This window comes from Halichoerus grypus, chromosome 2 (genome assembly GCF_964656455.1).
Source record: "Halichoerus grypus chromosome 2, mHalGry1.hap1.1, whole genome shotgun sequence".
NCBI lineage: Eukaryota > Metazoa > Chordata > Mammalia > Carnivora > Phocidae > Halichoerus > Halichoerus grypus.
The window spans coordinates 27,867,755-27,880,937 of NC_135713.1; the positions used below are offsets into that span (position 1 = coordinate 27,867,755).

The window sequence follows — 13,183 nt, forward strand, 5'->3', positions numbered from 1 at the left end:
ATCGGCACGGGGCTCAACAGGGGGCTCAAATTCATGGCCCTGCAATCAAGACCCTGAGCTGAGATCGAGAGTCAGACTCTTAGCTAACTGAGCCACCCAGACGCCCTTCAGAGGGTTTTAATGTGCGCCAGAGTTTGAGAATAGAAGCAACAGGAGCTACAAGGTCCCTCTAGTGGCAGGAGTGAGACCTTGAGGGGAGGGGCTAGAGGAAAGACTGTAACATAACCCAGGATAAACAAACTGAGGGTTCTAGAGGGGAGGGGGGTGGGGGGATGGGTTAGCCTGGTGATGGGTATTAAAGAGGGCACGTACCGCATGGAGCACTGGGTGTTATACGCAAACAATGAATCATGGAACATTACATCAAAAACTAATGATGTAATGTATGGTGATTAACGTAACATAATAAAATTAAATTTAAAAAAATTCAGGCATGAAAAGAAGTGGTAGTAACCGCAGTTCTAACGGCTCCACGGCCACGCCCGTGGCTCAATGCTTTACATGCACGAGCACATGGCCTCAGGTGGCGGGTTCTATCAAATATTGCCGCCCTATTCCAGGAAGTCGGCACTGACCCAGAGAACCCGGCTCACTGGCCCGAGAAAGTGCCAGAGGCGGTGGCAGTTAGCTCTGACACCTGACTGTGCTCTGCCTATGTCCCCACGTTCAACAGCAACGTCACGGTGCTCATACACTGCTTTGGGAATTCAGCGAAGGTCCATGAAATGAGAAGGAAAGCAAAAGCTTCAAGGAAGTGACTGCCTCGGAGGGCTGGAAGGCTTTCACAGCAGGGGAGGGAAGGGGGGAGCAGAGCAGAGCAAAGCCAGGCCACAGGAGGGTTCTAAACGCGCCCCCTCTCCCTCCTGCCTCAGGGTCCTTGCTCAGTTAGTAGAGTGATGTACAAGGTGTTGGGTTTTCGTTTGTTTTCTGAAATCTAAATTCAAAGCTACTGCGCTGATTATCTTCCATTATATTTACTCTTTTCCCACAAATTATTTTTAAAATTCTTCCACAGCATATGAATAGAAGAAACAGCTGGGTTTTGTTTGGATTGCTAACTTCCACGTCGATCCAAAGTATGACAGTGTATAATCCATACTTTAACATGAGCACACTGGAAATGAGATGTCACTGAAGTCTGGCATCTTATTGGGTTCCCTCTGTGCCGAAATACATTTTCTCAAGATGTGTAAAATTCATGCTTTAGCTGTTGTCCACAGGCACGTTTCTCTAGAGCCCATGTCTGCTCAATCATAGTCTTTTATTCTTTCTGCTGATCTTTGGGATGTGATTTAAGTCCTCGTGTTACTGTTTATGATATGGCATGATTTGAGAATAATGTTTTATAAATATCAGCGTTGTAAAGTGCCTACTTCATACATCTGCTTGAAATTTCATTTTATTAATTCAACCAGGGCTGGGATTCAGGCTCAGTAAGGTAGGTGGCTAGGGTGCAATGTTTAAGGAGGCCCTCAATCTCAGGACTGTGCAAATGTCAACCTTGCACTTGCCCAAGCCTAAGAGTCAGTGCCTCCTTAATTATTGTGCCCTAGGGGCTACTTTGCCTCACCCTAGTCCTGGTCCTGAAATCAATGTATGTTTATTGAACACCTGTTATGTGCCACAGTAGTAACGAATGAGACAGCCAAGGTCCCTTCCAGGAGTTTGCATTCCTCAGAGTAGTTTTAACTTTGTTGAATTTGAACTACATCCAAACATTGCAATTGGTTTATTCTAAGGTCGTTCCAATCTCCTGTGACTGCTGCATTCCTCTTTCAGTTGGGTGGTCACATGAATGAGTTCTGGCCAGAGACTTAACTAAAAGTACTGAGGATTCTGGGAGAACTCTTCCATCTTGTTTGCCTCTTCCTGCCTTGAACAAGAATGCAATGTCCAGAGACGTGGCAGCCTTTGTGCAGTCATGAGGAAAAAACCAAGGGAATCACAGAGGATACCAACTTGTAGCCCTAATATCACTGTGCTGCTGAACCAAGTCAGCAACTGCCTAACTCCACACTCCTGTCATGAGGAACCTATTTGCTTAATACACTGTTGGTCAGGTTCTCAGTTACAGCCCAAAGTATTTCTAACTGATATGATTCGCAAGAAGCTCCCCCTGAGAAGTGGGAAGGGAGATAATGTAACTCCATTATAATCTGTTCTCTCCGTAGAATTTTATCAGCATTTAGCAACCTCTGCAGCATTTTTGGCTACAAAGAGAGTGAGAAATACTGTTTAGCCTTCTATTCAAGGACCCATATAACTAACACAATGTGATACCAGGTTTACTAAAGCACAGAGGCCCCAGGGTTATGAGATCCTTATAATGAGCATCCCCTGGGAATCTATGGAGGCAGGAGGCAGCGTAATAACACTCTCCTTGCTGTCTCCTTCTCCATCTTGCTCTGCCTTGAGTCTCTGGGGTTTTTACCAGGAAATTGCTTGCAATCTATTCTGGTCAGGCATCATGCTACATGAAAGATCTTAAAGAAGCAGAGTAAGAAAAGATCTAAGCTACACAAAAGTAAGCAAAGATTTGGCTGGATTTATGTACAAAATGCAAAAAAAATAATAATAATAAGACAAAAGAAAAATAAAACTTTTATTCCAAACTCCCTGGTTTTAGTGACCAGGCAATGTTCCAATATCCCACTTTTCAGGTACTGTGAGATCTTGGCCTCAGTGATTTCAAACCCACTGTGAAGATAAACCCCAACTGTGTATCTTCTACTACTTTTAGATGGGAGTAAAGGTCTGACTACCATTTGTATTTTTGCAACATTAGAAACAAAATAACTTACTTAGTAGCTATTTTATAGTCACTTATAATGCTTCCTTTGGAGTCATTTGTCTATATAATGTTTATTTTATTGCCACTTAGAAATCCAGCCAATTATTTGCATCTTGCAGGCTCTTAACCCATACTTCCAGAAAACCAACAAGTGTTGATGGATAGAAATCCAATATCAGAGTGACAGCATCAGTGTAGACTGGCATATCAGACAGGAATTGTGTCCAGCTACTCATAACAGAAACAGGTAATTTTCTCTGAAAATGATAGAGGTTTATTTTCCTCTCATGTAAAGAAGTCTGGAGGCATTTCAGAAAGTCCATGCCCCAAGAAACTATGATCTTTCTACCTTACTGTTGTTTTTAGCCTCAAGGTTGCCTCCAGTTACAAAAGAACCATAGCTGTTCCCACCATTGCATCCACACCCCAGGCAGCAGAGAAGAGTGAGGACAAGAAGAGTGTACTTGGTAGCTGAGTCATCCCTCCTTAATGGCTCCCACAGGACTCCGCCCAACTCCTTCCACTGAAATCTCATTGGCCAGTCCCATAAAGGAAGCTGGTGCTATGGTCTAAATGTTCATACCCTTCCAAAATTCATAAGTTGAAGTCCTAACTCCCAGTATTAGGAGGTGGGGACTTTGGGAGGGACTTACATCATGAGGGTAGCGCCTTCATGAACAGAATTAGTGCCTCATAAAGGAGGCTCCGGAGAAATCCTTTGCCCCACCTGAACAGCAGAGCGAAGGTGATGGCTCTACACCAGGTAGACGGCCCAACCAGGCTGGTGTCTTGGCCTTGGATTCCTAGCCCGCAGAATTATGAGAAATACATTTTTGTTTTTATAAGCTAACCAGTCTGTGGTATTTGTCTAGAGCAGCCCAAACAGATAAAGACAGCTGAGAAACCTAATTTTGGGCTGGGTACTTTGCCATCCTTCAGGTTGTGTTTATTTTTTTTTTTAATTTTTTTATTGTTATGTTAATCCCCATACATTACATCATTAGTTTTAGATATAGTGTTCCATGATTCATTGTTTGTGCATAACACCCAGTGCTCCATGCAGAACGTGCCCTCCTCAATACCCATCACCAGGCTAACCCATCCTCCCAACCCCCTCCCCTCTAGAACCCTCAGTTTGTTTTTCAGAGTCCATCGTCTCTCATGGTTCTTCTCCCCCCTTCAGGTTGTGTTTATAAAGAAGAGGAAACTGGCAACTGGCAGTTTCTGCCACAATTGGCAGAAGAAATAGAGTCCTTCTAGAAAGTGTGTGAGCACATCCAGATCAGTTTATTCCATGACATCATGCAAAGCAACCAGATCACCCTGATGGAGGAGACTGATGTGAATCCTGGAATCAGAAGTTAGCACATTGATGATTTCGGGGCTCTCAACCTCTGTTCCCCCAAAGAAACTAAGATCTGCTTTTCTCTGGGCAGTTATCAAGAAGACCCTGAGTTTAAGCCAACATAACCTAAAATGATCTAGACCTGGCGACATCAAACCACAGCCCATGGGCCAAATTTGCCCCTCCACCTAGTTTTGTAAATAAAGTTTTATTGGAAAACAGCCACGCACATTTGTTTATGTGTTACCTGTGGCTGCTTTCATGCTACAACAGCAAAGTTCAATAGTTGCCGCAGAGACCTCTGGCCCACAAAGCCTGAAATATCAGTTTGACATTGATTAGATTGCTCTTTCAATCTTCTCAACCTATGCCACTCTCCTCCACACCTTGTCTTGAAAATCACAGTAAAAATGGAGATGAACTCACTCACATCACCTGCTCCAAGTCTATAAAGGTATAGACTGACTTTGTCCTCCCTCCCCCAAAGGAAGTGAGAGTTGCCTCCCATCTAAGGATAATCTCCACCTACAACACAAATTCCAACCCCTCTTCAACCCTCAGCCATCAGTTATGCCCCTTTCCTCCCCTCCACCAGCTCCTCTTTTTAGTTCATGAATCTGCAGTGGTCCCTCCATCCTAGACTGCCTCTAGCTCTCTCCCTTCAAAGCCCAACTATCTGAAGGAGTCTTGCATTTCTCCACTTTCTCACGTCCCATTCATACTTCAGTCCACTGCAGTCTGGTCTCCACTGTCCCTCCACTGAGCATTCTCTCAGAAGCACTGCCAACCTGATTGCCAACTTCAACTGTCACTTCTAGTTTCTATTTCACTTTGCCCAGCAGTTGACTCTATTGATCATTCTTCCTTCTTGAAACTTCTCTCTCAATGTCTATGAATCTACTTTCCTCTGTTTCCCTTCCTCTCAGGTCTGACCTATTTTGCCTCTCCCTTGTCCTCTGCCTGCTTTTTAAAATGCTACTGTTTCCCAGGATTTGACTATTTATCCTCATCATGCTCTCATGCCATCCCATGGCCATTTTAGGCACATCCACTGACAGAATGACGACTCCCAAATCTTTAACTCATGCACTGTCCTAGCTTCAGAGTCAGATTTCAAATTTCCCACAAAATGTGTGCACTTCAATGACCTACAGGCAACTCAAGTTTAATGTTCCAGAACCAAGTTCATTATCTTTTCCTCTTATTCCTTGCCTCAGGAAATCATACCACCATTTCCCCAGGTCATTACCTTTGACTCCTCCTCACACTCTACATGGAATCAGCAGCCAAGTCCTGTAGAATTTCACCATCTTGACACCCCTTGCCTCTCTGTTCCTTCCCTCACCTCCATTGCCATGGATACCACCTTAGTCCAAGACCTGGTCACCTCCCATTTCCACTATTGCAGTTACCTCTTAGCTGATTCCTTGTCTCTAGTCTTCCTCCCCTCCAACCATCCTCCAGATGACTGTCAAAGCAATCTTTAAAAATTGGAAATCTGAACTTCACACTCTAAAAAACGCTTTGGTGGCTCCCCACTGTGTGCAGGTAAACAGAAAACATCTTAGCATTTGAGGTATATTCTGGCCCTACCTGTCTCTCCAGCCTTGTTTCTAGTATTTCTCCACCCCTTTAAAATCTATTCTGCATTTATACCCACTCACATTCCCCAAACACCCTATGGTTTTCTGTCCCTGTGCCTTCATACATGCCATCCCATGTTAAGGAATACCTTCCCTCACTTGTTGGACTAGAGAAGTCCTGTTCTTCCTTGTATAGTCACTATGGTGAAGCCTCACATAACTACTCTCGCCAGAGTGAAACAGCTTGCATCTTTCTTTGTATAATCTGTGCAAAACCCAAACAGTGTCCATGTTGAATCCTGATGCAACTCTTCGCTTTCAGAACTGCCTCTCCTACTAGACTATGAGGTTCTTAAGGGCAAAAGCTGTAAACTTTGTGTCTCCTGTCATATCATCAGCACTTAGCAGGATGCTACTAGATTGCTATTGGAATTGATCATTGCTATTGCTATTAGATCACTGTTATTTGAATATAAATAGAAATTAATGTCCACAATTTAAACCTCAATATTTAAGATGCACAGTTACAAAATAAAGACATTTTTGTAGTAATAAGATTTTGGTTAAAAAAAGAAAAATAAGAGCTCTAAAAACAGGAAACAATTTCATCTACTTAGTATGATTTAACTACACCCCAGACTAAAGGCAAGATAAACAGTATTGCTATTTAATAAGGTCCTTTTCAATTTTGTGATCAGTCAAATCAACTCCACAATTTTTAGCAAGCTCTGTCCAGCCCACTCTAATACGAATTCTGTTTTTGTTTTCGTTTTTTTAATCTAAGTGGTTAGTTCAGCAGGGTATGGCAGAAATACCACATCTTCCAATGTCGGAAAAACCAAGGTCTGAATCAAAGCTCAGTCTCTTAATTGTATTATGACTTGGAGATATTTCATCTTCTTGAAGTTCAGTTTTTTCAATGGTCATACAAGCTAGTGGAAGCAACTCACCCAAACACTTCATACCTCGGTACCCTGTACATAGTGACTGCTCAGTGATGTTTATTTCCTTCCCCTTTACAGACTAAAATTGATTTCTGTACCTTTTTATCTGAGCATTTCTTCACAAAGATGGCAAATCCTCTCCCAGAACCACGCTATTTCCTCCTTAGACTGACAACCAAGAACTCTCATCAACTGCTGGTTTTCTCTTTAGAGAGTAACACCTTTCAGTCTTCTTTCTCTTTCTTTCTTTGTTTAGCTAAAACTAAACAAAGTGGTCAAGTCAATATAATAGATCAAAAACATTGATTTACCTTAAATGCTAACCTGCTGCCACCAGTTGCTGGGAACTGAAACTACGGACGCTCTCCCCAGGTGTGTGTCTGGGAGGGCTCAGCCCCTACGATCCCCCTTGGCCTCCTCCCAGTCACCTTCCTCCGCAGTCTTGCTGGCCGCTGATTGCACAGCTTGGACTCACTGAAGCAGAGTCACAGCCTGATTGGCTCAGTTCACTGTCAATCCCTACCCTGGCCCTGCCTTTTCTCAAGTTTACACTTTTGTTGCCTAGGAAATGCGGTGGCTGTGAAAGCCCAAGCAGCTTCCCAGGGAAGGAAGCCAGCAGGAAGAGTAGCTGGCGATTGTTTGGTTTCAAGGACATCAAAACTTGCCCCTTGGTTGTATAAAATAATGTTCAGCAAAAAAATAAATAAATAAATTTAAAAAATAATAATAATAATGTTCAGCAAATTGCCTTACTCCATTAGGCAACCCCTTCCTGCCCTTCTGTTGTCTCCAGATGGCATTCTGCTAGGGTGTCTCATTATCTCTCGGGTGAGACTTAAAACCTCAACACACAGGAGATGCCACGTGTAATTCTAAGTGATTCAAAGCCCTCTCTCCTTCTCCACAAGCTCACACTGACAGGATGCCATTCCGTACTGTTTCCACCCTTGGTGTCCTCTTTTCTCCTTTCTTCTCCTCCTGCTTCTCATTTCTCTTTTTACACTTGTTCCTTAGCAATGAATTTGCCAGATTAGAAACAGTCTAGTGTCCTGTTTAGAAAACAGTGCCTAACTCACGCTCTCCTTCATTCTTGTACTCATGACATCCACCCAACCTCATCATTTCCACCCTTTCTCTCACTTCTGTCATGAAGTAGTCCAAAAAAACTAGGACTCTAATGATGAAGACTGGAGTTCCACATTCTCTTCTGCATTGTACGTTATGTGGATTCTCAGATGAGTGTGGTCATTGATTTCTATAATCTCTACAGAGGACATTGTATTTGTCTTGTTCACTTCTCACCCTCGCCCTGGAGATCAAAGAGGTATATTCTCTGTGGATTTTAATGAAGATTTGCCTTGGTTGAAGGAATTTCCATCAGCGTGTGACTTGAACAAGAAGGGGCCACTTGCAAAATAAGTCCTTTGTCTCTCTTTTAGGATAAATGCTGTTTTCAGAAGGCCCCTCTCTATGGTACATGACACCCACCAAGCAGTAAAAAGCTATTGACACTGGCAAGGTACTTGATGTGCGACCCACCTCCACTTCAGGATAGTTCTGAGTGCCTTCCCCACACACCGTTAGCTTTTCATCCAAAAACATGCCTCCTTACTGCAGCTGACCTCAAGGTACTAAGCTGTATCATTTCATTTTCACTAAGTGAAATTACTAAACTAACCGCTGAGATAAGATGCACTGCGAATATCAGATAGTCGACCTTTCAATTAATTAATCGGTAAGACTGCAGGAAGCCACGTGAGAGGGCCAGCATACTCTGGATCATCGTTGCGTCTTCTACAGCCCCCAGCACGATGCCTTGTACAAACAGGGAATCAGTCAATGTTGGCTGAGTCAAATTGTTGAACTGGGTAAAATGTACTCATATTAAGGACATTCAAAATATGAAATCTAGAAATTGTTCCTTGGACTAAGTAGAAGTTTGCTTAATACAAGTGGGTGGCTCAGTCGTTAAGCATCTGCCTTCAGCTCAGGTCATGATCCCAGGGTGCTGGGATCGAGCCCTGCATCGGGCTCCCTGCTCAGCGGGAAGCCTGCTTCTCCCTCTCCCACTCCCCCTACTTGTGTTCCCTCTCTCGCTGTGTCTCTGTCAAATAAATAAATAAAATCTTTAAAAAAAAAAAACAAGTATTCCATTTACCTCCTTTTTCAAGGATAATTGGTTGACATTTAAACAAATAACCATCTCACAGTAGCCTGCAATTAGGATGTGATAAACCAAATGACAGAAGATTGACATGGGGGGAAAGCACATCCATAAGAGCATTTACTGTAGGAACCAATACGTGATCGTAATTGGTGCTAATGTAGAAACAGATAAGCAGAAAAATCATTACATAATGAAGGAAAACATAAATGACAAGTTGAACTTCATTTCAGAATCTTAAAATGTACCTCCAAATACATGTATTTTATATGTAGATACTTACTTACTGTGTGTCGTATTTCCTGCCAATTAAAGATTAACAAATTAAATATTTTGCCTGTGTTTATCATTTCTCAAATGTGTTATTTTAGGTTATAATTCTGGAACCACGCCAGGTCCCACTCACAAAATAAACTTGGATTAAGTCTGATAGATGAACCTGATCCCTTAGTCTGTTTACCATCAGTCCTCTGATTCTTCAAGAAGTACCTCCAATTCTTATACACACTACCTCTTCTCTCTTCAAAACTGTGCTAGCTCTACTACTTTAGAAATTATTAAAATGTATTTGCATTTCCAATTATATTCAAATGTAACAATAATTCATGAATACTACATTTTAAGGGACTCAACAGAGTGACACTGAAAAACACATCTCACACATAGAGATTTTCAAATCAATTTTAAAGTGTAATTTGTATACAACAAGCTGCATCCATTATATGGATATTATACAAATGTTACTCCATTCACCTACTGATGAGCGTGTAGTTTTTTCTTAGTCTGGGGTTATTATAAATAAAGCTGCTATGAACATTTGTGTACAGATTTCCAAGTGGACATAGGCTTTTATTAACTTGAGTAAATATCTAGAAGTGGAATGGCTGGGTCATGTGGCAAGTGTGTGCTGAACTGGGAAACTACAGAGTGATTTTCCTGCGTGGCTGCACCATTTTCACGCCCGACTCAGCAATGGAATGGGTGTGAGTCCCAGTAGCTCCGTCTTCCTGCTAACTATTCATATGATCAGTCTTTTAAATTTTAGTCATTCTAGTAGGTGTGCTATGATACTCTGGTTTTATTTTTCATTTCTCGAATGACTAATGTGTCAAATAATTTTTCTTTTTTTTGATTTAATTTAATTTTATTGTGTTATGTTAGTCACCATACAGTACATCAGTAGTTTTTGACGTAGTGTTCCATGATTCATTGTAATTTTTCATGTGATTATTGGCCCTTTGCACATCTTCTTTTGAGAAGTGTCTGCTCAAACCTTTTTGTTCATTTTTATATTGGTTGTAAGATTTGTTTAGATATTCTAAATACAAGTTCTTTGTCTGAGAAATGTGCTGCAATATTTTCTCCCAGTTGATAGCTGATATTTTTGTCTTCTTATGCATGTCTTTAGAAGAGTGAAAGTTTTTCATTTTGATAAAATCCAATTTATCAAATGTCTTTCTTTTATGATTTGAGCTTGTGTGATCTGAACAATAAATCTGTACTACCATACGAGTATACTGACTTTCCTTTAGAATGTTCATAGTCAGTGTTCTCATTTAGGGTGATGATACACTTTGAGTTCATTTTTCTGTATGGCATGCACTAACAGTCAATGTCTTTTTGTGTATGTTATTAAAGAAAAAGATCAAAGGCCATTCAGATATCAGTTGTTCCAGTACAATTTGCTGAAGAGATTTTTCTTCTCCCAGTGACTTGTCTGTGTACCTTCTTCATGAATCAACTGAAGATGTCCTTGTGGGTCTATTTCAGAGTTTTCAAGATACACTTGGGAGTGGTAGCCAGAAACAAACCACAGAGGGCTTGTATTCCATGCAGTGAGAGCCAACAAAGGATCGGAACCAGGGAATGATGAGATCAGATGTCCATACCATCAAGGCCATGCTGACAATCTGCCCAGTGGAGAAGGTTTCAATGGAATGAGGCTGGAGGCATCATCTCCGCTCACTGGCTGCCTTGGATCAGATTCCCTGGATGGAGGTGGAGCCTAGGGAAGCAGCAGGCACAGAGTTGGCCTCCCTGAGTTATAACTGTTCAGGGAGGATGACATGGTGGGAGTGGGAATAAGGGTCGTCAGCTGGAAACCCCATCCCTTGATCCCTTTGTCGGTTATGAGGGGAAAAAATCTTGGCTATTTATTCTAATGACAACACAGAGAAAGCTTCAGGTCTGCCTTTCAAGGAACTATTACCAGAGACCAATTTCAAAGATTTCATAAGAATTGCAGAAATAAGACCTTGAATTATACACACACACACACACACACGTGTCCTCATGGGACATGCTTGTGTCTCTAGGTGACACTGCCGCAAGAGAACTCACAGAACTCGGTAGACACCTGGCACCAGCTCTGCATTCGACCCAGAAAATCTCATCCTGACATGGGCAACGGTGGACCTCTTTCCACTTCTGCAGGGAGTATTCTGTAGCAGCATCCTCCATTTGAGTTATTTCAACATGTGGTCACAACTTCGAATTGGGCAATCAAAAACTGGTGTCTGGGGCCATTCCATATATCTACTGTTTTCTTCACTATGTTTCATATACAAGATACTGTACATTTGAAACATTTAAGGATACATTGAATTCCACATGAAAACACAAAATCAAATACGATGGCACAATCACAGGAAGGTAAAATATATTAGACAAGGAACCTACCAGAGAGGGAGCCTGGTGTCTAGTAAAGGAGATAGAAAAGTCCAAAAAAAAGGGGGTGGCGGGGGCTACACCAGCCTTTTTCAGAGAATCAAACGCCAAACATATAAAAACCCTGGTGATTAAGGCACATGTTTTGGGGTGTATTTCGTGAGGAACAGAATGTAATTCCTATACATAGAGGGATATTCTGTGCCATATTTGGGGAGCAGACGGATGTTTCCTAAATCAATAAAGTCCTGGGAACTGTTGTTATCACAGGACCTGAGTTTCCAGAGCTTCATAGGGAGGTCCGGGATCTTCAAGTGAGGTTCTCATAACTATATTTTAAGACGGGCAATCTTGATAAGGGAACTGTGAGAAGTGAAAACCACAGCATTAGTTGTGACCCAAAGGCAGGCTCCATGTCTGACCAGCAAAGGAGGTATTCTACACAGGAGGGGATTCAGCACAGAAACCACAGGTGGAGTCCTGGGAGGGTCATCCCTGCCTAGCTGCTGGGTGGAGACCAGACCTCCCGAGCTTGGAGGTGAGGTGAAAAAGAGATGCAAGAGGAAAACCCAACATGGAAGTACTGGCCAATATCTTATGTCATATCATGAAATGTGAGAAGGGGCAGAGAGACTGAGAGATGTCAGACACCGAGGATGAAGTAAGCATGGCCCTGTGTCTAGAGACAGAGTAGGGAGGACGGTGGGGCTGTCTGCTGAAGGTTTGGGTCTGAGTGAGGAGACCCCTGAACAGAGGCAAGTCAAGAAGCCGAGATCAAATTCATAGACACAGAAGTAGAACTGGGGTTGCCAGGGTGTGGGGCTGGTGGTGGGAGCAGGGATATGAGGAATTGCTGTTTGATCAGAGTGGAGTTTGAGTTTGGGAAGATGAAAACTGTTCTGGAATGGGTGTTGGTGATATTTCCATAATAATGTCAGTGTGCTCAATGCCACTGACTGTATGATTACTGGCTAAATAGTAAGCTTTATAAAATATATTATTTTACCACAATTTGAAAAAATAATCCCAAGATTACTTCATAACAATTTCCAAACAGAGGCAGAAACAGTGAGGAGATATTTCTGCACCACCGTCAAGTACCACCAGGGGTGTCCTGTGCTGGGGAAAGCCTTCTACAACCAGTGGCTTCCCAAACACCTGTCAAGGCTGCACCTCCATCAGGCCTTCTTCAGCTTCCTGGCCCCGCACAGCCACCTGGTCACCACGCCCAGCAGCTTCCCACAGAGCCACAGGGTGCCCAGGGTGACCAGCAGCAGGAACAAGAAGACGTCCAGCAGGTACTGCTCATGCCACGGCTGCTGCAGGCCGTGGGGCTTGAGGTGTGCCGCACCCCCTGTCTGGAGGATGTGGTCGACCCAGCCCACCAGCCTCTGAGCAGGGGTCAAGGGGTGGGAGCGCCTGATGATGCTGGCGGCCACTGCTGCTGACTTGTACCTGTTGGCAGAGACAGAGGCAGGGTGTTACTCACGTGCTCTCAGAAGTCTTAGAGACCTCGTATCACACACACACGCGCACACACACACACTTTCATCCATATGCACAAAAGACTCAGTTTCAAGAAAAGTGGTTAGCTTGGCCTTGTCACAGACTAGCTGGGTCCCATTGAAAAGTTCTAACTGGTCTTTCCATGCAAAGATCCATGCCTAGGACTAAAAGTGTTAAATTATA

The 13,183-nt window shown here is 42.8% G+C and overlaps 2 protein-coding genes across 4 annotated transcripts in view; both read right to left on the reverse strand.

The window, feature by feature from the left end:
• The window catches only part of CAPSL (calcyphosine like), a 28,818-nt gene extending 21,726 nt beyond the window's left edge, over positions 1–7,092 (reverse strand). Inside the window, exon 1 of the mRNA XM_036107415.2 lies at positions 6,975–7,092. The gene's annotated coding sequence lies outside the window, so the exon portion shown is untranslated. The remainder of the gene's footprint in view (positions 1–6,974) is intronic.
• Positions 7,093–9,302: 2,210 nt separating this feature from the next.
• LOC118545268 (UDP-glucuronosyltransferase 3A2-like) overlaps positions 9,303–13,183 on the reverse strand; it is a 30,578-nt gene continuing 26,697 nt past the window's right edge. Inside the window, exons 6-7 of one of the 3 annotated variants that reach the window (XM_078066632.1) lie at positions 12,653–12,949; positions 9,303–10,832 (exon numbers count right to left, since the gene is read on the reverse strand). In XM_078066632.1, the coding sequence (XP_077922758.1) occupies positions 12,673–12,949 (277 nt within the window). In that variant the 3' untranslated portion in view covers positions 9,303–10,832; positions 12,653–12,672. Of the gene's footprint in view, positions 10,833–12,514; positions 12,950–13,183 lie in introns of those variants that run through there. The other 2 variants (XM_036107414.2, XM_078066633.1) reach the window with 2 other exon arrangements.